The 26,018-nt window shown below is 48.7% G+C and overlaps 1 protein-coding gene across 1 annotated transcript in view; it reads right to left on the bottom strand.

The window, feature by feature from the left end:
• TSPAN14 (tetraspanin 14) overlaps positions 1 to 26,018 on the bottom strand; it is a 57,726-nt gene that overhangs the window by 1,966 nt on the left and 29,742 nt on the right. The window contains exons 3-8 of the mRNA XM_061405503.1: positions 9,723 to 9,773; positions 7,819 to 7,965; positions 6,138 to 6,308; positions 3,876 to 4,001; positions 2,568 to 2,612; positions 731 to 850 (exon numbers count right to left, since the gene is read on the bottom strand). Of these exons, the coding sequence (XP_061261487.1) occupies positions 731 to 850; positions 2,568 to 2,612; positions 3,876 to 4,001; positions 6,138 to 6,308; positions 7,819 to 7,965; positions 9,723 to 9,773 (660 nt within the window). The remainder of the gene's footprint in view (positions 1 to 730; positions 851 to 2,567; positions 2,613 to 3,875; positions 4,002 to 6,137; positions 6,309 to 7,818; positions 7,966 to 9,722; positions 9,774 to 26,018) is intronic.

Below are 26,018 nucleotides of genomic sequence, written 5' to 3'. Positions count from 1 at the left end.
GGTTCTGATTCCCAAAATAACAAATCTTGAACATTTCCCATAAACCTGGATTCTACAATAAATACGCCCTGGCCTGTGCTGATGTCTGAAGCTACACTCTGACCTCAGTGGCTGGGATAACCGTGTGGGAAGAATGATGTTTTTCTACCAAGAACAGACTAATGTGAACTCGGTGACCTGAGGAAATTGGCTTTTTCCCCAGTTTTAAGTTCTTGTTGTGGTTGGTATTTGATGAGCCACTCCTTCTTAAGTCTGAGTTCTTGCCTGCTTTGCAAGTAAGTTTTTTTGTTTCCTTTTCCCGTTGCGTCTGTCTCTCGGCTTTCCTCTGAGATCAACCAGCCACGGAGCAAAGGAGGGAAAAGGGCATGGACAGCTGGTGACCCCGAGTCCACGTCAGTGACCCTCCTTCCAGGAAAGGTCAGAGCTGTACATTTTCTAAACGGTGTGTTTTTCCACAGAGCAGCAGCCTCAGTTGCTTCAGAAGTTGCTCACAAGGCTGCTGGCTTCTCCTCCAAGCCCTGGGTAGTACTGAAAAACCCCTGGTTTCTCTGATTCACTGAATTCTCGACTTTCCCTAGCTAGTTCTTCTCCTGGCAGACACTAGCCAGCCTGCTCACCCCTGGCCTCGGGGACCCCCAGCCACTAGCGTCTTTCCCCGTGTGAAATCTGACTCAAGGGGACAGGTGTGGTTATAAGCGGGGAGGAAGCCACACGGGCAGTGGGAACAGACCTGCAGCAGGGAGATGGCGATGAAGACGCCAGCCACGATGTAGATGTTCCGCGGGAGCCAGCTCTCCAGCGCCTGGATGCAGCCTTTCGTGAAGATGGACTCATCCCATTTGCTCTTCAGCTGCAGGGAGACACGACACTGCCCTGAGCCTGTGACACGCAGGCTGTCCCACGTTGGTTTTCTAGTGGGCTCCCGCCAAGGGCAGGGCAAAGGTTGGTGGGGAATGAGGGATCTGAGAGGGAGGTGCCGAGGACAGATGGACAGACAGAACTCTCCAGAAGTACATCAGCTGGCCTTGGCCTCTGCCCCTCCCTGGACAGTCTGCCTAAGTAAAGGCTCCCTCACTGTGATCTTTAACCTTTTCTGTGAGGGTCTCCACAGATTTCAAGATCAACACACTCCACAGCCCGTATCTGGAGAAAGCGGAGCAGGCTGGGAGGTGCGGGGGAAAGATGTGCCTCAAAGAGAGAAACTGGGAGAAGAGGGTTCAGCGTCTTCTGAGTCAGCAGAGGGAAGGGAAGGAGCTTCTCAGGTCGTGTCCCCTAGCCCATGGGAGACCGGTTCCAGGAAGCAGAGCCTGCATAAGCAGACACAAGCCGGCCGGCTCTTTCTAATCCTGACCCCAAGTGGAAGCTCAGGAAGCACAAAGGGATGGGCCACAGCCGGTTCCTATGTCCCCACACAGCAACCAGCTCCGGCCCCCCTCCCCTATCAGCATCACTCATGAAACACTGACAGAACATTCATTTGTTAGCGGTGTTAGGAGCTGAATTATGTCCCCCTAAAATTTGTATGTTGAAGTCCTAACCCCCAAGACCTCAGAGTGTGTCTGTACTTGGAGACAGGCTTGTAAAAAAGAAGTAAATACATTCAAATGAGGTCACTGGAGTGGGCCCTAATCCAGTATGACTGGGGTCCCCTAAGAAGAGGTTAGGACATAGAGAGAGAAGCCCATTTGAGGACACAGGGAGGAGAAGATATCATCTGAACCAAGGAGAGAGGATTCAGAAGGGACCAACCCTACTGGCGCCTTGATCCCAGACTTTTAACCTCCAGAACTGTGAGAAAATAAACCTCTGTTCCCCACAGCCCGAGCGCTTTGTTATGGCAGCCCTAGTGACTAATACAAATGGTGACAAAATTCATTAACTGGAGAGGCTGATGCTGACACGGGCCCATCCCTGTCAAGGGGAGCTCACTGCAGAGGGAGCTGAGGTTTCCCAAACAGGAAGGTCACGTCCCCAGTGTCCACGACCAATAGGAGGGGTGTCTGCAGGTTCCCTGAGATCCCTCTCTTTCAGACCAGCTGTCATTCACAGCAGCAGAGGCCATCAGAGCAAGGACTGGGTGAGGCCTCACCTCTTCACATCCGAGTGGAGCCTGAAGAAGCCCTTAGAGGGCTGAGCCCCACTCCTGCCCTGCCACCACTGTCTCCACTCGGCAGCTGGACCAAGCCATATGCTCCTGCAGCTCCATCCTGGACCCCTAGATAACAGATACCTCCTAGGATTCCAAGGAGCCTCTTCTCCAACATATAGCCTTTGTTCTCCCAAACTTCCACCTGACCTCTTTCCACTCATGTAGCAACTGCTAGATTTTGGGATTGTAGTTCACAGAGTTTGAAATCACAGGCATCATTGTTCTCGGGAGGATGTGTGCATGAACATGTGTGTGCTGGTTCCAAGCTTGCCTGGTTCCCAGCTTAGGTGGCACCTCTGGCTCCTTAAGTCTCCCCTGGGTTTCCCATCCAATTTGCACTTGTGCTAAATCAGGGAGTCAGACCCTGGGGAATAGACCTAAAGAATTCAAAATTCATATGCAATATGGGGGCTCTCACCTGAGTCCTGACGTCATAGCCACACTGTGTGTTCACAACTTTTTGCTGTTAGAAAAAACAGAAAAATTCATCATTTTTGTACTCTTGAGAAGCTAGTGGTAGAAAGCTCTAGAAAAGTCACAACCAAACATGAGCACCAACTCCATTACAGCACACACCCTTCCAGCACACTGCCAGCTAACCTTTCATGCTAGGACAGGGTCAGAAAACTTTCTGCATGAAGGACTAGACGGTAAATATTTCTGACCCGTCTACGTAGCTGCTTTTTAACTCTGCTGTTGGAGCATGAACACAGCCATTGACAATATATAAATGAATGGGCATGGCTGTATTTCAATAAAACTTTATTTATAGACAATGAAATTTGAATTTTGCATGATTTTCATGTGTCACAAATTATTCTTGTTTTGATTTATGTTCACTTAAAAATGTCTGAAACCATTCTTGACTCACAGGTGAGGCAAAAACCAACAGCAGGCCGGCTGTGGCACAGGGGTTGCAGTCTGCCGATCCCTGTGCAAGAGGGGAAAACCTACCCTTGCTGAAGAATTCACAGTCACCGTGGAGCTGTGCTCTGCAGCCTCTGTTGATCTGAGGAACCTGCCCAGGGCCTGTGGCCCAGCACCAACAGTGTGACCACACTGACAGTACAGTGTAACTGTCCTCTCGGCTCAGACCCTCTTCAGGCAAACACTGAGTGTTCCTTCAAGGGAACCCGAGGAACCTCCCTAGGCAGTCCACTGGTTAGGATTTGGAGCTTTCAGTGCCAGGTCCCAGGTTCAATTCCTGGTTGGGGAACTAAGATTCCATAAGCCACACAGTGTAACCAAAAGAAAAAAAAAAGGTCACCCAAGAGCTCAGTTTCTGGAACTCAAGGATGTTAGTCTGCAGACCGGAGAGGAAAACCAGTGAAGAAGAAAGAACAGTAAAAATTCTGCGTCACCCCAGATGGCGATGTACCCCATCGTCCCAGGCTTCTGAGGACTGGGCATTTTCTCCAGAGAAAGGGACACCTGGGTTCATTACACTCATAGCATCTTGTTCAGGCTCTCTGAGTGAGAGCCCCTCCCGGCAGGGGTAACACTGTTTTTCTCCTGCTTCACCCAACCCACTAGAGCCAGGGTGGGCCGTGTGAAAACGTTCCTGGAATTTCTACATATAGGATTTCAGAGCTGCACGAGCCCCAGGCAAGTGGAAGGGGAGCCAGGCGCTCAGTGAGTCCGCAGGAGAGAAGTGGCCAGAGCCCTCAAGGAAGCAGGAACTGCTCACTCCACTCCAGAGGGACTGTCCACAGGTGAGCCGACTTACCGCGGGGTCAGGCACGCAGCAGGAGAAGGGCACCCCACATTTCTCACGGCTGTAGCTGGCGCCACTGCAGTTGAAGTAGACATTGAGGTCCCAGTCTTCAGGGCCATACGCCCCACAGCACTGGTTCTGCAATCACAACGCCAGGGACCATCAGAGCTCCAAGCACAGGGTGGTGTCTGTCTGAGGGACGAGGGATTTGGTGTGCCTCTATGTATCACGCAGAGAAATCAAGGCCCACCCAACGGACCTGCCATCACAGGGACGTGACCAAGGTGACCCTGGTGGTCCTAAGGAAGGGAACTGCGTCCAGGCCCTGTCTGGGCCCAACACCCCGGGCAGCGCCCTGGCCTCAGCTCTACTCCCTCCTCACCCTGGAACTTCCCCAACTGCCCCCTAACCAGCCCAGAGCAGGCTTCTCGTTCTCCTTCGTATATGGTCCTCTTATCACCTGGCAAGAGAACACCTCCCATGGTCAGTGTGCCTTCCTCCACAAGAAAAGGCCAAGCTGACCCCAGTCACCTTTTGTGTCTCTACAGAAAACAGCTGCTGAACACGTACTCCCAAGGAAAGAGTTACAACTAGGGTGAATGGTAATGCAATCGAAGCTTTGCCCCTGACCCAGGGTCTCGTCCTCCCTTCCCACAAGCACTCCCTATCTGGTGAAGCAGCAAAGAAAACCTCCCTTTGTCTAAAAACTCATAAAACCAAGTGCACTGAGAGCAGCTTTGTGACATCAGCAGTGTCCCAACCAGATGTTGTTTTTGCACTTGTCCTTAGAGCTGACACAGTTACAGCCCTAATTACAAGCCCACAACCAGGATTTCTGCTTTACTTTCATTTCTGAGGTAAAAGCCCGCCTCTCTCCCGCAACCACCCTCCAGGGTTCCAGGTGCTCTAACGAATACCCAATATTTCACCATGAGGAGAGGAAGGCAGTGGAGGAAACTACAGTGTCTTTAAGGCCAGGGCAGAGACCTGGATCCTTGATACCAGCAAGCCCCAGGCTATGTGGAATCGAGGAGCCTTGAATAGAAAAGGAAAAGGCGCCTCAGGCAGTGCTGTCAGGAGGGGGTGGGGTGCCGACTCTCACAGACGCACGCGGGTCTCTACCAACAACACAGGAAGGATCTCTGATCACATAAATGGGTTTTGCTGGATCGATCTCAGGATACGTGAAACACGGGGCAAACAAGTTCTGGTTAATAAGGAGAACAGATCAAAGTTATTTTTAATGCTCTCTATTTTCTTCTCAGAACCAAAAGGTTCCCTATAAAAAGTTTTTGAGGAAGCTAGGCTTTTTGGCTGGAGAAGGCAATGGCACCCCACTCCAGTACTCCTGCCTGGAAAATCCCATGGGCTGAGGAGCCTGGTAGGCTGCAGTCCATGGGGTTGCTAAGAGTTGGACACGATTGAACCACTTCACTTTCACTTTCCACTTTCCTGCATTGGAGAAGGAAATGGCAACCCACTCCAGTCTTCTTGTCTGGAGAATCCCAGGGACGGGGGAGGCTGGTGGGCTGCCATCTATGGGGTCGCACAGAGTCGGACATGACTGAAGTGACTCAGCAGCAGCAGCAGGTTTTCTGGTAGAGCAGAGATCAAACAGCAGCCTTGCACAGGCCAGCATGGTGGGGAGTGGGTTTCTCCCGGGGGAAGGGAGGTAAGGGATGGGGGACAGCTGTGGTCCCAGCCTCCAGGTGCAGCCACACACAACGGGGATGGAGGTCAGACGAGAAAAGGTCACCGCCTGGGACTGCTTAGACTAACCTCCGGGGACATATTCCAGGGAGGTTACATTCCTCTCGGTCTAAAGAAGTTTGCTCCAGGCGGCTCTGTCCTCTCAAACAGGAAGGGGAAAAGGTCCCGGGAAGGAAAGGGACAGGAATAGCCTCAGACAGGGAGTCATGTGCCTAGCTCTGCCCCTCAGTGCCCACAGGGCCCAAGGGACTGTGGCTGTCTGCGTGGTCAGGGCTGGAGAGGTCCAGGCCCGAGGGAGTGGGGGTGGTCACGAGTGAAGCTAGACTGCCTGCCTGAAGCACTTGGGGGACAGTACCCTGAGCAAGCCTGGCCCATCAGCACACAGGAGTGGACAAAGCTAATCTGTTCAGAGGCAGGGGTGGCACCACCCTGGCCTCCCTGCTGAGGGCAGAGCTGAGGAAGGAGGGTCCAATGTTCCTCACCAGCCTGGGCCCCCAGCCGCGCACACAGACTGAAGCCAGGACAACCAAGCTCTATCAGGGAGAAGGCGGGCGTGGTACTTACGGCTTTCTGAAGGGAGTCAATGAGGTTCTGCAGGTCAATGTCATCCCGGTAGGATCTGATGTTGCTCTCAAAGAACTCCCGGAACCGGTCCCTCACCCAGTCCTGGAACAGGAAGGCCAGCACGGCCACGGCCAACTCCAGGAAAAAGATGAGCACGATGGTGCTGCAGAACTGCAGGGGGGACAAGCAGGGAGTGGGTGTCACCGCACCTCAGCCTCCCAGCCAGACCACACCCCCACCTGACCCAGAACCTCTGCCTCCCACTAAGAGCACGGGCTTGGCAGCCAAGAGACCTGCGCTGGAGCTGAGGAATCCCACGTGATGGGCTGGGTACCCTGGTTTCACCTCATCCCTGCTCACATTGCTGCACTATTGGTAAGAGTCAGATGAGTGAAAGGACAAGCAAGCTCCAAGACAATGGGCCAGCCATCTCCTATGAAGGAGCACCCCTCCAACAAGGAAACCCCACAATAGGAATGAATGGCTATCCTGGCCTACCAGGCTGCCAGCTCCTTTAGTGTAGGGACTGTGCCCCAGACATCCTATCTGACCTCTCTCCTCACACCTACAGCCATCGCACTTGCTAGAAATCTGTCACTCCTACTTTAGGGATAAGGAAACCGAGGTTCACTCAGGTCACATGCCTGAGATGCAGGACATCTGAGTCCCCTGGCAGGGCTCTTGACAACTCTGGAGTTGCTAATGTTATCAGTACCTACTCTGTGTGCATACAATAGTCAACTGCGTTAAAAGGTCTGCAGAGCAGAGGCACCACGGGGGTGGAGTTCTGTCAAAGCCACTGCAGCCACAGGTCCACACCCCTCCGTCAAGGCGGGGTTCCGGCCTGCGGAGCTCGTGTTATCACAGCCACTAGCACTGGCCACACCGCACACTAAGCATTTATGCTATAGCCAGCAGTATCTCAAAATAAGACACACACACACACACAAACATACATACGTACAAGGCCTCCCAGAATGTAATCTCCATTCACAGAGAAGCAAGATAACCAAACAAAAATGAAAAGCATGGGGAAAAAAAAAGTGTGTTTTGCTTTTTAATTTAAGCCCAGAATAAAAGGCTTGGTCTAATAAATTCAACAAATAATATATTGCAAAATATGATTATGTGTTTCCCCCACCAGGTGCTATTTAATTTTAGCTGAACGCATTTCAAAATAAATGTGTATCTAAATATAAAACTAACTCTTAGTAACTCAAAGTTCTGCCAGGAAATCGAGGATTCTGCACTGTACATCCAACAGATTCATACCCACTGGAGAAGGCAAAAGATTTCCTAACATTATTGACATCTTCTGATCTTAGCCAGGAAGGGCAAAGGTGACCAGCAGACAAATAGCTGGAACTGCAGGGGGCAGATAAAAGGTGAGGGAGGGGCAGGTGACCCTGCCCACTAGGAGCTGAAAACCAGAGGGGCCCAACTTTTCCCCGGCTGAGGGCCTACTTCATCTGAGTGTCTCCTGGAACCTTACCTTTTTCAGGGGGCAGCAGGGAACAGAGGGCTGCCTCCTCCCCTCACTGCCGGATCCTGGGGCAGGCTTGTAAGAGTGGCTACCTCGCCCCACCCACTCCAGCAGGTATAAGGCTAAGCCTGTCCTACAGAGCCTGCACTCCTACCTCCCCCACCATACTTCCTCCCACCCCCACTCCGGGCCACTCACAAAGTTGAGCAGACAGATGTTCTCCCGCAGGGCCCCCACGCAGCCAGCAAAGCCCAGGGTGAACATCACCACGCCCACCATCAGCACCAGCACCACCGGGTCAATTCCATGCATCCGGGTCACTTTGGTGAGGTCGGATAGCACCCCCTGAAAGAGGCAGAGAAAGCAGGGTAACATCAGCCTTGAAGAGTCGAGGGTGCCCTGGGGGGACTGAGCTGCAACTAAATGAGGACAGGGAGCTGCCTTCTGGGGCTGTCTTCTCGTTAAGTGCCAGGCCAGCGCATGGCCCTGCCCCGCTGCCCTCTTAGAGGCCCAGCAGATCTCTGCCTCCCTCAGCTCCCAGTGGCCCTCCTGCTCCCAGACTCCATCTAGGCTGTCAGTTCCTCACAGGCAGACCCCATGCTTCTTTTGTAGCCTGTAGGATATAGATGGGGTGAGAAGGGGCCCTGGAGGACCCTGTGGTCAAGGCACCCAAAGGCCCTGGCCTTTGGTCATCTGGCAGCTGACTCTGCATTCAATTCATGGAGAACGCCATTATTTTGAGATGAAAACAGCTTCAACACGAACAGGCTTGTGAACAGCACAGGCACCAGGGACAGATGAAGACAGCACTGTCCGCTGACTTTTCGTGACAATGCAGATGTCCTGTATATATCTGCGCTGTTCAAAATGGCAGCCACTGGTCACACGTACTATTATTGAGCACTTTAAATGAGGCCTAGTGGAACTGAAGAAGTGCATTTTAATTTGTATTTCACTTTAATTAATTTAGATATAATCAGCCACATCTGGCTAATGGGAACCAGAATGGACAGAGCAGTTCTACAGGATTCAACGGAGGAAGAAGCAAAGAGCAGCCAGGCCAGACACCCAGCGGGAACCGGGCAGCCAGGGTAGCCAGGCCTAGGCTCTGGGCCCGATTGGCTGAGATGCTGCTGCTCCGTTCTGGTCACACGGTGGCGCTATGAGTCATGGTTTGCACCAGCTTCTCGGTCACTAGGGCAAAGGGACATGGCACTGCAAGCACTTAAAGGGGCCTAAACCTAAAGGCAGACCGTATCCAGTTCCCAAGGCCATGGCAACAAAGCCCACAGACCTAAGTGCTCCTGCCTCCTTCTGAAAGTAAAGAGAGGCTCCGCTAAAGGAACAGAGGGCCCTGGGCCTTAGGCGTAAGAGAAAGCTTTAGCTCTCACTGTTTCCTGCCTCGTCTCTCCACCTCCCCAATACCCACCGACTTACGGTGCAAAAGGTGCCCAAAGGTCCACTCTGCTCACGTGCGGTCTAGTCCCCTGCTTGGAGTTCCAAATGCCCCTTGTCCTTCCAGACAGTAAGAGCCTGCTTTCCTCTCCTCCCCCATCCTCCATAGGCTGGGCAATGAGGTTCGTGGGCGCTAAAGATGTGCCCCTGCACCGCAGGGCACCCAGGGGGCACAACCCAGAGCCTAACTCCCTGACTCAGGGGTCCTATCCATGGGCGAGAACGAGAGCTTCAGGAATCACCACAGCTGTGCTCAGGGACCTGCTGGCTCCAGAGGCACAGTCCATTCCAGAAGGTAGCCCCAGGCCTGCCCTGGACACAGCTCTGGACACGCCCCGGGATGACTCGGGACTTCTGGAAACGGAAGAGAGGGCTCTCCATGCTCATGGGGCTCAAAATCCCAACTGGCCCAGCCTTGGCCTCTAGCAGCAAACCGGCCACAGGGAAGCCAGGCTAGCCACAGGACCCCAAGAGTTTTCATCACAAGTTAAGTAACTTCCAAGAACTGGCTCTGTAAAGGTTAATGACCACAAATCATTGCCCTGCACAGGAGGGGCTCTCTGGGGAGGAGTTTGGAGAAAGGGACAATTAAAGCTGAATGAACCTGGTGGACTACTGCTCAGGGTTCCAGTGACAGTCACACCTACCTTCTCGCTCCACGCCCATAATCCAACTCCGAGGAAGACAACTCCAGCCAGCTGAGCAGGGCAGGGGAAAGAGAGAGAAAGTTAGGTCAGAAACCAGCTCCACGAACATGCTTCTCAGAGGAGGGACCAGACTGCTAGTGTCAGAGGGGGTTCCTGGCTCATGTCCACGCTGGGCAGGCAAGGCAGCCCCTCGGTCCCTGCAGATGACAGGGACTCCGGCTGAACGGTGGGACAGTGAGGCTCTTCAGGTAACTCACACCTGTCTTCCCCGACTGCTGGGACAAAGTCCTTCAACCCCAGCTGGCCCCATGCTTGGGAGAGCAGAAACAAAGATCTCGGAACAGTCTCTGATCAGGAGAGACTCTGGGGTCAGAGACACTGAGCCACACCCTGCTTCCTTCCTCTTCCACAAGTCCCTTCTCAATGCAGTGCACTGCCTGGTGTGAAGAGGACATCATCCCTTGTGACGCCTTCAAGGGCTCCCAGTGCAGGTAAGGCTCTGCACAGGACTGCCACCCTTCTTGGGTCCCAGCCCTGGAGAAATACTCCAAGCACAGAAAAGCAGCTGCCAGGCTGAGCTTCCTCCCCTACCATACTTACACTCTCGTGGCAGGACACACCTGTGATCAGGGAACGCTGGGTTATGTTACTGAATTAAGAGGCCTGCACCGAGCCATGTGCCAACCCCAGAACCGTGTCCCCCAACCCTGACCTCTCATCCACAGGAGCCCACTGGTGCCAAGGTGCCCCACCTGCCCCATGACAAAAAGAGACCCTCCAGATACACCCCACAGCTCCCTACACCAGGAAGGGTTTTCCAGAGCAAACACCTCGTGGCCTCGGAAATTAAGCAGCCCCCTGTTGTTCTGCTCAACTGCCGTACATTCTGCTGGCGTTGTGCCGCCATTTATCAGGACCTGGTGATAAACAACAGGGCAAGGTTCTCTGTGACTGCAAGTTTCCCAAGTGTGTTCTCCAGTTCCAGGACCCTCCTGCCCACTGCAAGCCCCAGGAGGCTGGACTCAGAAGAAAGGCCTTTGGAGAAAGCCCGGGAGTTCCCAACCTCCTCTGGATCACAGGCCACTTTCAGAAAATGTGCACATGCCCCACATTTTGGAGGGAATTTCAGAGGGTTCACAGACTCCTCATTGCTGGTTCCCACAGCAGTCTGTGGACTTCAAGTGAAAAAGTCCTGCCAGGTGACCTGATCCGCCTGCTCCCGCCCCCCGCAACTTGACTAAGTACCACAGGGGCCGACAGGGCCAGGACGAGAACTCTGAACCCAAGTCTCCCTGAATCCAAGTTCCCTGACAAGTTGATGATTAATCGCTCTATCCGTAACTTCATTCCCTTTCTTGTCCCACCCCGTTCTCCTTGAGATTAAGGAATATCAAAGAAAAGGGGAGACTGAAACCGAGCAGAACCCTGAAGGACCTTGCCGGGTACAAGCCCCTCCATGACCCCTGCTTCTTGTTGGCCTCCCCTCCCCCTACCTGTTCCAAAGAGCAGATTCAAGCAGTTAATGATTAGAATAATGACACAGGAGTCACAGGACTCCCGATTCCTCCAGAAGGGATTTAGATAACAATCTACCACTATCTTTAAGTTGTTCTGCAGAAGTAAGACCCCCACTCTGTGGAGGAGGGCAATTACACATTGACCACAAGAAGTGTAGACCCCAGACTGGTTGGAACGGGAAGGCTGATGATTCAGATTTCTGAAACATTATCTGTTCAACACTAACCAATCAGAAGAAAGTCCACAAGCTAATCACATACCCTGTGGCCCTCACTACGAACATCTGCCTTTAAAAACACTTGTCTGGATTTATCTCTGGGCTTTCTATTTTGTTCCATTGATTTATATTTCTGTCTTTATGCCAGTACCATACTGTCTTGATAACTGTGGCTTTGTAGTAGAGCCTGAAGTCAGGTAGGTTGATTCCTCCAGTTCCATTCTTCTTTCTCAAGATAGCTTTGGCTATTCGAGGTTTTTTGCATTTCCATACAAACTATGAAATTATTTGTTCTAGCTCTGAAGAATACCGTTGGTAGCTTGATAGGGATTGCGTTGAATCTATAAATTGCTTTGGGTAGTATACTCATTTTCACTATATTGAGTCTTCCAATCCATGAACATGGTATATTTCTCCATCTATTAGTGTCCTCTTTGATTTCTTTCAGCAGTGTTTTATAGTTTTCCATATATAGGTCTTTAGTTTCTTTAGGTAGATATATTCCTAAGTATTTTATTCTTTCCGTTGCAATGGTGAATGGAATTGTTTCCTTAATTTCTCTTTCTGTTTTCTCATTATTAGTGTATAGGAATGCAAGGGATTTCTGTGTGTTGATTTTATATCCTGCAACTTTACTATAATCATTGATTAGTTCTAGTAATTTTCTGGTGGAGTCTTTAGGGTTTTCTATGTAGAGGATCATGTCATCTGCAAATAGTGAGAGTTTTACTTCTTCTTTTCCAATTTGGATTCCTTTTATTTCTTTTTCTGCTCTGATTGCTGTGGCCAAAACTTCCAAAACTATGTTGAATAGTAATGGTGAAAGTGGGCTGAGGAAACCAGAAGGGAAAGAGACACGTGTACCCCAATGTTCATCGCAGCACTGTTTATAATAGCCAGGACATGGAAGCAACCTAGATGTCCATCAGCAGATAAATGGATAAGAAAGCTATGGTACATATACACAATGGAGTATTACTCAGCCATTAAAAAGAATACATTTGAATGAGTTCTAATGAGGTGGATGAAACTGGAGCCTATTATACAGAGTGAAGTAAGCCAGAAAGAAAAACACCAATACAGTATACTAACGCATATATATGGAATTTAGAAAGATGGTAACAATAACCCTGTGTACGAGACAGCAAAAGAGACACTGATGTATAGAACAGTCTTATGGACTCTGTTGGAGAGGGAGAGGGTGGGATGATTTGGGAGAATGGCATTGAAACATGTATAATATCATATATGAAATGAGTCGCCAGTCCAGGTTCGATGCATGATACTGGATGCTTGGGGCTGGTGCACTGAAACAACCCAGAGGGATGGTACAGGGAGGGAGGAGGGAGGGGGGTTTAGGATGGGGAACATGTGTATACCTGTGGCAGATTCATTTCGCTATTTGGCAAAACTAATATAATATTGTAAAGTTTAAAAATAAAATTTAAAAAATAAATAAATAAATAAAAACACTTGTCTGAAAGCCTTCGGGGAGTTGGGGTCTTTTGAGCACGAGTTGCCCATTCTCCTTGCTGGGCTTTCTGCAATAAACCTTGTACTTCCCTTCACCACAACCTCGTGTCAATTTATTGGCTTTGCTTCAAGTTGGGAGAGTGAACCCAAGTTCCGGTCAGTAACAATTCAGTAAGCAGTGAGGGAGAAGACCCCGATCCCGAGTCTCAGTTCATTCATTTACTCACTCATTCGTGCAATGGACACTGAGCAAATGCTAGGCACCACCTCAAGCACTGGAGACAGCACTGCACTACGCGGCCAAAGGTCCCTCTGCTGCTGGAACGTGGGTGCCAAGGAGCCGACATGAGGTTCCTTCCACCACATCACACCGATCCCCCACTTTTCAGTCCTCCCATTGGATTAGCCAGCTGATAAAGGACTTTATTTTCCTTCATGGGGTGCATGACTTTCCATTCCTGAGTGTCTGACACTGTGCGGTAAGCAAGCTGGAAGGTGACTAGTTGCTCTCTGCTGAATCCTATAGACCTCCCTCCCCACCATTCCTCACAGTCTCTGATGACTCACTTCCCTCTTTCCAAGCTGGGAGGTCAAGTCTTTTGCCTTAGCTTATCCACCCTCATCCAGCACAGTGGTCATTCCCTCCTCCACTGAGGCCCTCAGCTTTGGGGACATGAAGGGTACACACATGGTTGTCTTTCACTCTCCCTGTCATTCCGCCTCAGTCTCTTCTGAGGGCTTACCCTCTTTCAGTTCAGTTCAGTTCAGTCACTCAGTCATGTCCGACTCTTTGCGACCCCTTGAATCGCAGCACGCCAGGCCTCCCTGTCCATCACCAATGCCAGGAGTTCACTCAGACTCATGTCCATCGAGTCAGTGATGCCATCCAGCCATCTCATCCTCTGTCGTCCCCTTCTCCTCCTGCCCCCAATCCCTCCCAGCATCAGAGTCTTTTCCAATGAGTCAGCTCTTCACATGAGATGGCCAAAGTACTGGAGTTTCAGCTTTAGCATCATTCTTTCCAAAGAAATCCCAGGGCTGATCTCCTTTAGAATGGATTGGTTGGATCTCCTTGCAGTCCAAGGGACTCTCAAGAGGCTTCTCCAACACCACAGTTCAAAAGCATCAATTCTTCAGCGCTCAGCTTTCTTCACAGTTCAACTCACATCCATACATGACCACAGGAAAAATCATAGACTTGACTAGTCAGACCTTTGTTGCCAAAGTAACGTCTCTGCTTTTCAATATGCTACCTAGGTTGGTCATAACTTTCCTTTCAAGGAGTAAGTGTCTTTTAATTTCATGGCTGCAATCACCATCTGCAGTGATTTTGGAGCCCCAAAAAAGAGAGTCTATTTCCCATGAAGTGATGGGACGGGATGCGATGATCTTCGTTTTCTGAGTGTTGAGTTTTAAGCCAACTTTTTCACTCTCCACTTTCACTTTCATCAAGAGGCTTTTTAGTTCCTCTTCACTTTCTGCCATAAGGGTGGTGTCATCTGCATATCTGAGGTTATTGATATTTCTCCCAGCAATTTTGATTCCAGCTTGTGCTTCTTCCAGCCCAGTGTTTCTCATGATGTACTCTGCATAGAAGTTAAATAAGCAGGGTGACAATATACAGCCTTGACGTACTTCTTCTCCTATTTGGAACCAGTCTGTTGTTCCATGTCTAGTTCTAACTGTTGCTTCCTGACCTGCATACAGGTTTCTCAAGAGGCAGGTCAGGTGGTCTGGTATTCCCATCTCTTTCAGAATTTTCCACAGTTTATTGTGATCCACACAGTCAAAGGCTTTGGCATAGTCAATAAAGCAGAAATAGATGTTTTTCTGGAACTCTCTTGTTTTTTCCATGATCCAGCGGATGTTGGCAATTTGGTCTCTGGTTCCTCTGCCTTTCCTAAAACCAGCTTGAACATCAGGAAGTTCACGGTTCACATATTGCTGAAGCCTGGCTTGGAGAATTTTGAGCATTACTTTACTAGCGTGTGAGATGAGTACAATTGTGTGGTAGTTTGAGCATTCTTTGGCATTGCCTTTCTTTAGGATTGGAATGAAAACTGACCTTTTCCAGTCCTGTGGCCACTGCTGAGTTTTCCAAATTTGCTGGCATATTGAGTGCAGCACTTTCACAGCATCATCTTTCAGGATTTGAAATAGCTCAACTGGAATCAGAGGCCTCTAAATGCTGGAGAACCTCACTGTTCAGTCCTGACCCCTGCCCTCCCCTAATCCTTGGATAATCTCATAACTCACACAGCTGACGCACAAACCCCAACCTCCAGCCATAGCTGATCCCGAGTCAAACACACCAATGACTACTTGACCTGTCCTCTAAATACGACCAGCAACATTTCAATCTTCACGTGCCCCCAAAGGGAGCTGTGGTCTCCCAGATCCCCAGCGGCTCCTCCCAACCCCCCCCCACCCCGTTCTCACTAAATGGCAATACTGACCATCTACTCTTAAGACAGAAAACCTCGACCTCAGGCTTGACCACTCTGGACCTCCAACTCCACATTCAACCTACCAGGACCTGCTATTAGTCCTACCTTCAAAATATGTTAAGAACCCTCTCTGCTCCCACCTGTCCATGCCATCACCCCTGCAGGGACCTTGCCACTGTCTCCCCACAGGTCCCGAGCAACTAGAACAACGCTTTAATAATATCAGATCACCCTCCTCCTCAAAATGCTCCAATGACTTCCTTTTACACGTAGAATAAAATTCAAACTCCTTCCTGTGGCTCACAAGGGCCTGGGTAGCCAGGCTGTAGCCCACATTCTAACACTATCTCCAACCCATCTCCCCAGCCCCCGTCCCACCCACCTACCCGCCCCCAATCCCGGCCATCTCTGCTGAATCCTAGACATCCCTCCCCACCATTGTTTCTTGAACCCACCCACCTCACCCCTGCCTCAGAACTTTGACTCGATCCCTTAGCCTAGAAGGTTCCTCCTCCACATCCCTTCCTGGCTTCCTCCCTCACTCCATTCAGGTCTCTCCAAATTTCACCTCCTCAAACACACCTCCCTTTGCCATCATGCGCAGACTGTCTCCCCACGCGTCAGTCCTGACCTCCTTCCCTGCTGGATCTTCTTCAAGGTACTCATCCTAGACCACGTGAGCTGTCTACTGTGTCTCCTCCCCTACTTAAGCCCTCTGAGGGCAGAGAAGTTTTCTATTTTGTTTAGGGTTGCCTGACCACTTTCCAGGACAGCCCACCCACCACCATGTACCACATGGGATGGTGAGGCAGGTCTGGCCCCTGCAGCCCTCTCGCTGAACACAATCAGCCTGACACACCAGCTCCATGCCACCACAGCCCCGTTCTCCTCTCAAAACAACAGGGCTCCAAGAATAAGAGCTCACATTTTTTTTTTTCCCATTCTGTTTCAAAGGAAGAACTAAAGTTAACTTGCAGCAGAAAGACAGGAACTGAGGTGGGGGGTTGGAGGGGTGTCACATGCCAGCTCATGGGTTCAATGAACACTGGCCCAAGGCAGGAACTTCAAGGACTAACAGTTGTTTTAGAGACAAGACTGAAGGAGGGCCAGACAGGGAAGTGACCTGTCTGGAAGCTCAAACAGCAACCTCTTGAATGAGCCAGGACTCTGGCCAGCTTGGCATGGCTCCCTGAGGAGCCCCTTCTCTGGCCAGCCCCCACCCCCCAGGACAGATGGTCTGTGTAGTTGGGCTGCCCTCTTGGCTGCCAACCATCTGGGAGTGCCTTCCAGCCTCAGAGTAACCTCCTTTGTTTCTCATCTATGACCTGATTAAATTCCTTCTCAAAGAACGGAGTCCAACTCTCACCAGTTTGGGAGGAGCTCAAAGAGGACAGCCTTGGACCATCAGGTTAGCACACTGTGGTGGTCACCAGGGCGAGTAGCACCACCCTCTCCTGGGTAACTGATGCTACATTAAACACAATATACCTAAAGAGGCCCTCCACACCCCATAACACTGGTACTGTTACCCCTATTTTTCAAATGGGAAAGTTCAGATGTAGGATGATTTGGTTATTGCCTAAACTCACATAGCAAGCTGGTGGAGAAGTCAAGAAACAAACCTATGTGTCTCTGACTGTCCTGACATCACGTTATCTCACTGCACAGGGCAGCCGCGAATAGTGGGCAGCAGCATACGCCCTCCACCACAAGGCGCAGTCACAAGTGCCCAGTGGTGTGGGAGGCTGCAGAAGGGGCTTCTAGGGTGTGCAACAGTAAAGCCAATGGAGGATCACTCTGTGTCCAGTCAGGACCCCTGTGGGGGTCACTGTGAAGATTCAGGAATAACCTGAAGCAAAGGCCCCCTGTGTAAGAAGGTGAGAGGTTTCCTCTGGGGCACTCTGGGCTGGTCCAGCCCTGCTTTGTTCTGGAAGCCCACATGGAGTCAACTTGCTAAGTGGGCAAGTCTTTACCCAGCAGGTTCCAGACACGATGGAAGTGTAGACACCTGGCTAGGTTTCGCCGGACTGGAGGAGGATTCAAACACCAAGTAGGTTGAAAGCAGCCCCTCATCACCCACAATTTAGTGGCCCTAGTCTCTTACAAGATTTCATTTCAGTGTAAAAGTGCTCGGGCCCCAGTGCCTTTCCTCCACAAGATCAAGACAAACCACCAGCAGCCGTAAATGTTTTCAGGCTGCTGGCCTGCCAGCCCCTGACTCTTGTAGATTCCTTTAGCTGAGGCAGGCTCCTCTGGGCTACCTGAGGGAGGCTCCAAAAAGAACCAGGAGGAAGCACTGAAACCCAAAGGAGTCCTGGGCAGCGCTGAACAAACAGCATGGGTCAGTTGGTCTTGATTCCAGCTCTACCCTACAAGTTCCTTGTGAGAGGACTTGTGTGGGTCCAGAAATTTCTCTGAACCCGTTTTCCTTTGCAAAATGAAGGTGACCCCTCCTGGGTCAAAGGAGGGTCATAAGGATTCAGTAAGCATCCCGAATAATGTGCTTACCCTGGGGTACTGAGCGAGCCCTGCCTTGCCTTGGAAGCAGAGCAGAGTCCTGGGGTGGGGGGCCTTCCAGACCTTATCAGCATTTGCTGGATTGAAGACACTGTGCCCCACCTTCCAATGACTCACAGCTTTGTCCTGACACAAGGTCAGAAGAGTAGAGTTTAAGGAAATAGGTGCCTCCTGGAGGCAAGTGAAATGGGGAAAGGATGATGGATAGAAAACAGGGCAGGGAGTAGAAAAAGCTATAATAAAACTGTTTCAGCTCTGTTCCTAACTCATCTTGTGGCTTCAAGAAAACCACTTCTCTCTTCGACTTCAGTGGAAGCCAATGATCTCCAAAGACCTCTGTTTCTCCTGCTCCCTAAGCTCCGCCACCATAAACCATGCCAGGTGGAAACCCAATGGTCCTGGCACTCATTCTCCAGAACTGGAAATCCTGGCCTGGCAAGTCCAGGGAACACCAGAGATGCCTGTGGTCACGTGAAAGGATGCCAGAGATGGCACAGATCTTAGACCCAACCTGGCCCTGACAGCCAGTGCGCTGAGGTCAAGATGAGGAGGCCTTGCCCTTCCAGACTGCATCCACTCTGGAGCATAAAGAAAGCATAAAAGGACTGCTTCTTTAAAAAAAAAAAAAAGCTTAAACCCAGCCACTTCTGGGTGGGAGTTTGGAAGTTCTGGGGGCCGGAAGGGATGCTGGAGCCCAGCTTCCTCATCTCAGAGGGAAACAGGCCCTGGGCGGGTCAGTGCCTTGCCCTGGGTCACACAGTTATCACACACCAGCCTTTCCTCCTGCCGGAAGGGCGGTTCTGAAAACCAGAAGCATGTGTGCCCTTCCCACAGAGCCTGTGAACCCCTGTGAGGGGCCACGCCAGGATGGGGAAGGACACCCCACAGGGCCCTGGGGCAGCTTCCACAGACACTCTGTGCTCCCAGATAACAGGGGGCCCACGCACACAATGCCTGGGCCAGGGATCTGACTCTGGTCAGCCTTTGAAAGACACGAAGGCGGAGGATGGTTACAGGCAGCGGCCCCAGGCGATAGTGAGAAGGAACCCCCAAACCCGCCTCACCCCTGTCCCAGTCCCTGCCATTGCTGGCACAGATGGATGATTAACAGTGAGTAGAAAACAAGATACTAAGCTGAGGGTCGGCAGTTCCAGAAGCCAAATAGTAAGTATTTTCAGCTTTGCTGGGTGGAAGGTCTCTGTTTCAGTTACTCAATTCTGCTGTTTTCACAGGAAAATGGGCAGGGCTTGTTCCAAAAAAAGTCGTATGTGCAAAAACGGGCAGAGAGCCAGGTTTGGCGTGCAAGCCATAGTCAGCCACGTCCTGCACTAAACTATCATACCGAAACCATCTGAACTGAGACAGGATTTCCTTCAGCTCAGCCACGTGAACCCCAGGACATCCTATAATTCGGGTCTCCAACCCTGGTATGTTTCTGTATCACTTCAACAGGTCTTAATAGCCTAAAACTACAAGTAATTCAAATAATATGTTTCCACAATGGAATATCCCACAACAATGAGAATCAATGATCTACAGCTACGTACCACAGCAAGAATGAATCTCAGACAAAAGATGCAAATTCAAAAGACTTGATATGGATTGAAATTTATGTCACTCCAAATTTCACATCTTGAAGCCGCAGCCCCAGTGTGATGGTATTTGGAGACGGGGAGGTTAAGTGCGGTTACATGAGGTCATGAGGGTGGAGCCTCCATGAATAGAGGAAGAGAGACCAGAGCTTGTGTTTTCTCTCTCTCTCTCTCTGCCATGTGAAAACACAGCAGAAAGACAGCCACGTGAAAGCCAGGAAGACAGCCCTCACCAGAACTTGACCATGCTGGCACCCTGATTTCAAACTTCCAGCCTCCAGAAATGGGAGAAAATACATTTCGATTGTTTAGGCAACAAAAGCAATGGCATGTGGTAATGGCAGCCCAAGCTGACCAAGACAGGAAGAATGCTCGGGCAGAAAAAGTGTATCTAGCATCCAAACAAAAGTTACCAGATAGACAAGAGGTAAAACATGACCTATAAAAAGGAAAAAAAAAATCAGTAACTGGAAACAAGACAGGAATGAGAGAGAAGATGGAATCAGCAAAGACTTCAAAACAGATACTGTAAATATACTCAGATTTACAGGAAAATAAGCAAAGAGAGAAATAGAAAATATTAAAAAGATTAAAATGGAACTATAAGAAACAGAAAAACCAACATTAGAAATGAAAGATTCACTAAACGGGTTTAACTGCCAGTTAGACACTACAGAAGATGAGTGAACTCAAAGAGAAAGCAATGGGAACCATCTAAATTAAATGATGCAGGGGGTAGAAAAAACAAAACTGAGCAGCATCTCAGTGACCTGTGGGACAACAAGGAATTCAAGGCGGGGATGGGGTATATATTTAAAGAAATAATAATTGAAGTCATCCCAAATTTGATGAAAAATATAAACCCACAAATCCAAAATGCACAATGGACTTCAAACAGAACACAAGAAAACACACCAGCACACATCATGATAAAATTGCTGGAACCCAGTAAAAAAGAGAAACTCCTGCAGTAAGCCTGGAAGGGAAAGAAAAGACACTTGTATAAACAGTACACATTTACAAGATATTTAACCAAATGAAATGAAAACATCTCAAAATGTGTGGGATACAAAAAAACATGGAGCATCACCAAACACAGGCATACCTTGGACATACTTGGGTTCGGTTCCAGACCACCACTATAAGACAAGTCACACTACACTGTTCGGTTTCCCAGTGCGTATAAAGATTGTCTTTATACTATACTGTAGTCTAATAAGTATGCAATAGCACTATGACTAAGAAAAAAATGTACGTATCTTAATTTAAAAATACTATACTTCTAAAACATGCTAACCATCATCTGAGCCTTCAGCAACTCATAATCTTTTTTACAATAGTGATGAATCACAGATCCCCATAACAAATACAATAATGAAAAAGTCTGAAATATTCCAAAGATTACCAAAATGTGAGAGACATGAACTGAGCCATTGCTACTGGGGAAAATGGTGCTGATAGACTTGCTCGAATCGGGGTTGCCAGAAAACCTGCGATTTGTTAAAACTGCTGTGTCTGGGAAACACAATAAAATGAGGTACTTACACTATAGGAAAAAAGAAAGATCTAAAATCAATGACCTAATCTTCCACCTCAAGACGACAGAAAAAGAACAGCATGATCCCAAAACACATAGAAGAGAGAAAATAATAAAAAGCAGAAATCCACGCAACAGGCTGGAGATGAAGAGCAATATGAATGCACTTAATGCGACTCAACTGGGCACTTAAAAATGGTTATAATTCTAAGTTTTGTTACATAGGTTTTACCACAATTTTTAAATATAAAAAAATTTTTAAACTTTTTAAAGAAATTCATGAAATTAAAAACAGAAAAAAAAAAAAAAAAAAAAAAACCAGAGAAACATCCCCTAAATTAAAGGAAGCCATATCCAAGAGTGAAATTTAATTTATAATGACAGAAGGCAGATCAATGGTTGCTGGAGGAGGGGTGGGGGGAGAATGATTATAGAAAAGTGCAAGGACTGTTGCAGGAGTGATGGAAATGTTTGATATCTTTATTGTGGTGATGGTGATTATACAGAGTATACAGCTGCCAACTCAGTGAACTGAACATCCGAAATGGGTACATGTTATCCTATTTAATTTACACCTCAATAGACGTGATTTTTTTAAAACACATTTCTGGGAGGGGAAAGGTAAAACAAGGTGGGAGTAGGACACTCCCCCACAGATGACAAATCTCCCCGTCAGACTGGGCCATGCTGACTATTTGCCAGAAGCAGAGTTACTCAGCCCTGACACCACCCTGTGAGTGTGTAATAATCACATGTCCCAGGCAATAATCACAGTACACATACTGCCCATCATTGCAAATTCCTCCTGGTGGTCCCAGCCTCAGATGCGCCTGAACCAATGAGATCAGGAGCTGAGGGCCTGCAAGGATCAGCCACTCCCAGTTCAAGTGGAGTCTATAATTAAGCAATCCTTGCCCTCTGTCTTGGCAAGCCAAAATATGGAAAAATACACAAACAAACACATACCCGTGTGCGCCAAACGATAAGGCAATCTATTTCCTCTGAACTGGGGCAGTCCTTCTGGTGAATATGATTATATAAATGTGTCAGGCCAGTCAAAACAATGGATACACCTTCTGACCCATTTAATCTCACCCTTGGGAACCTATCCCAGCAAATAATTTCTCGTCCTTTCCCCAAAGGCAAGAATCTGTGTTACAAAAGCTAATCACAGCGTCCTTATCCAGGATAGTAGAAAGACAACCTAAATGTCCGATAAGGGAATTTTCAAAGACGTGGTCAGGAAGTCTACTTGGCAACCTGGAATGCTCTATCCTAAGTGATGCTAATACGAAAACTCAGACTGCAAGATGATGAGGATACTTTCACCAAGTGAAACTGAGTGACCACAGACAGGAAAATGGAGCCTGTAGGAGGGAACACAGTAAAGCTGGGAGGCCTTGTGTAGTTCTCCAGAATTTCCAGGCAAATACAAAAGTTCAGTATATAAAACTGGAAGGGGAAAAGGTAATACTTCTCAGCAGTGAAAGCGAAATACTCTACAAACATTATTAAACACTAGACTTTTCCATTCTAATTGCATTAAACAACCAAGAAATGGAAGCAGAGAAACCATCTGTGTGGGGATCAGGCCTTGGGGTCCAATATCACATGGACAGAGTTCAGCTCAAATAAGGGCAATTCTCTAGTGGTTAGAACGATCCAGAGTCAACAGCCCATTGTAGGGTCAGACAAAGAGACTGTCCACCCACAGAGAGGCCACAAACAGGAGCGAGGGCAGGGAGCTGCTGTTAAGTCCTTCCACGTTAGACTGGCTTTGCCTCTCTTGGGCAGGGTTAGGATTAGGAACTGTCCTGTTTTGCCTGGGGCAGTCCTGGGGCACATCTGCTGTTCCGGCAAAATTCTTAAAAACCTCTCTTTCTTTAAAGTTTCCCAACTTGGACCACAAATTACATGCTTACCCTACTCATGGGAGGCATCTGTTACTTTGAAGGAAGGGGCCTCAAGCCATGCTGGTCACAGAACACAAATGTCCATGTTTCTCACCCAGAAACAGGCTGCACATGAGGCTCAGGAGCGAATTCCTGCATTTTACAAGCAAGGAAGCTGTGGCTCATGTCACTGAGAAGGCCCAGGGCAGGGGCTCTCTGTGAAACAGGCTGATCGTCTGTGCCTACCAGGGGCCTCGGTTCTACACTTTTAATCCATCTCTGAAATAGATCCTGGCAAGGGCTTCATCAGAACCTTTGCAGATTAAACTCAGTGTTTGAGGTGGTAAGCAATCCTGGAGTTGCCAGCATCATCGGAATCATCCCTCATTGAGGATACACTCAGTAAAACCAGGGAAGCCCAAATTCTCTCCAGAATCAGGTGGGGTGAGAATGAACAAAGACAAAGGCTGTATATGCCTCTCTCAGCTTCCCTTCCTCTGAAGTCAAAGTGAGATGTTTCAAGAATTTTAATCATAGTGAGGCTTCCCTGGTGGCTTAGTGGTAAAGAACCTGCTTGCCAATGCAGGAGACACGGGTTCCATCTCTGGTCTGGGAGGATCCCACATGCCACAGAGCAACTAAGCCCGTGTGCCACAAACACTGAGCCTGTGCTCTAGAGCCTGTGAGCAGCAACCTCTGAGCCCACATGCTACAACTACTGAAGCCCTGGAGACTGTGCTCCTCAACAAGAGAAGCCACCGCACTGAGGGGTCTGCACATCGCAACTGAGAGTAGCTCCCGCTTGCTGCAACTAAAGAAAAGCCCGTGCAGCAATGAAGACCCAGCACAGACAAAAATAAATAAATAATTTTTTAAAAAGGAAAATTAATTGCAGTAAAGTACTGGAAAAGGTCAGTTTTCATTCCAATCCCAAAGAAAGGCAATGCCAAAGAATGCTCAAACTACTGCACAATTGCACTCATCTCACACGCTAGTAAAGTAATGCTCAAAATTCTCCAAGCCAGGCTTCAGCAGTATGTGAACCGTGAACTTCCTGATGTTCAAGCTGGTTTTAGAAAAGGCAGAGGAACCAGAGATCAAATTGCTAACATCTGCCGCATCATGGAAAAAGCAAGAGAGTTCCAGAAAAACATCTATTTCTGCTTTATTGACTATGCCAAAGCCTTTGACTGTGTGGATCACAATAAACTGTGGAAAATTCTGAAAGAGATGGGAATACCAGACCACCTGACCTGCCTCTTGAGAAATCTGTATGCAGGTCAGGAAGCAACAGTTAGAACTAGACATGGAACAACAGACTGGTTCCAAATAAGAAAAGGAGTACGTCAAGGCTGTATATTGTCACCCTGCTTATTTAACTTCTATGCAGAGTACATCATGAGAAACGCTGGACTGGAAGAAACACAAGCTGGAATCAAGATTGCCGGGAGAAATATCAATAACCTCAGATATGCAGAGGACACCACCCTTACGGCAGAAAGTGAAGAGGAACTAAAAAGCCTCTTGATGAAAGTCAAAGTGGAGAGTGAAAAAGTTGGCTTAAAGCTCAACATTCAGAAAACAAAGATCATGGCATCTGGTCCCATCACTTCAATGGGAAATAGACGGGGAAACAGAGGAAATAGTGTCAGACTCTATTTTTGGGGGCTCCAAAATCACTGCAGATGGTGATTGGAGCCATGAAATTAAAAGACGCTTACTCCTTGGAAGGAAAGTTATGACCAACCTAGATAGCATATTGAAAAGCAGAGACATTATTTTGCCAACAAAGGTTTGTCTAGTCAAGGCCATGGTTTTTCCTGTGGTCATGTATGGATATGAGAGTTGGACTATGAAGAAGGCTGAGTACCGAAGAACTGATGCTTTTGAACTGTGGTGTTGGAGAAGACTCTTGAGAGTCCCTTGGACTGCAAGGAGATCCAACTAGTCCATTCTGAAGGAGATCAGCCCTGGGATTTCTTTGGAAGGAATGATGCTAAAGCTGAAACTCCAGTACTTTGGCCATCTCATGCGAAGAGTTGACTCATTGGAAAAGACTCTGATGCTGGGAGGGATTGGGGGCAGGAGGAGAAGGGGACGATGAGGATGAGATGATTGGATGGCATCACTGACTCGATGGACGTGAGTCTGAGTGAACTCCGGGAGTTGGTGATGGACAGGGAGGCCTGGTGTGCTGCGATTCATAGGGTCGCAGAGTCGGACATGACTGAGCAACTGAACTGAACTGAACTGAACACATAATATAAAACTAACCATCTTAACCATTTTTAAGTAAGACTACTCAGTGGCATTAAGTACATTCACAGAATTGTCAAACCATCACCTCCATCCACAGGTATCTTTCCATCTTGTAAAACTGACACCCTGTTCAACAGTAACTTCCCACTTTCCCTTCCCGCAGTCCCTAGTTCCCACCATTCTACTTTCTGTCTCTGACTACTCTACGTACCTCATATAAGTGGAATCATAGAGTGCTTGTCCTTTTGTGTCTGGCTCATTTCACTTAGCATAATGTCCTCAAGGTTTACCCATGTGGGAGTACATGTAGGAATCTCCCTTATTTTTTAAGGCTGAGTAATATTCCATGGATGAGATGGTTGGATGGCATCGCCAATTCAATGGACATGAGTCTGAGTAAACTCCAGGAGCTGGCAATGGACAAGGAGGCCTGGCGTGCTGCAGTCCATGGGGTCACAAAGAGTCAGCCATGACTGAGCAACTGAACTGAACCGAATAGTCCATGGCACGTATAGACTACATTTTGTTTATCCATTCAACCTTCAGTAGACACCAGGGTGGCTTCTACCTCTCAGCTATTCTGAATAATGCTGCTATAAACAAGGGTGTGCAAATACCTCTTCAAAATCCTGCTTTAAATTCTTCTTGATATATGCCCAGAAGGAGAATGCCTGCATCATTCGGTAAATTTTTTCACTTCTGGAGGAACCATCATACTTTTTTTCCACAGCAGCTGCACCATTCTCACCAATGGTGCATAGGGATTCCAATCGCTCTGCATCCTCGCCAACATTTGTTATGTTCTTGTTTTTAATAATACGCATTCTAAGGGGTGAGAAGTGGT

Source organism: Bos javanicus, chromosome 28 (assembly GCF_032452875.1).
Source record: "Bos javanicus breed banteng chromosome 28, ARS-OSU_banteng_1.0, whole genome shotgun sequence".
In the NCBI taxonomy this organism is placed as follows: domain Eukaryota; kingdom Metazoa; phylum Chordata; class Mammalia; order Artiodactyla; family Bovidae; genus Bos; species Bos javanicus.
This window is presented reverse-complemented; position numbering and strand designations above follow the sequence as displayed.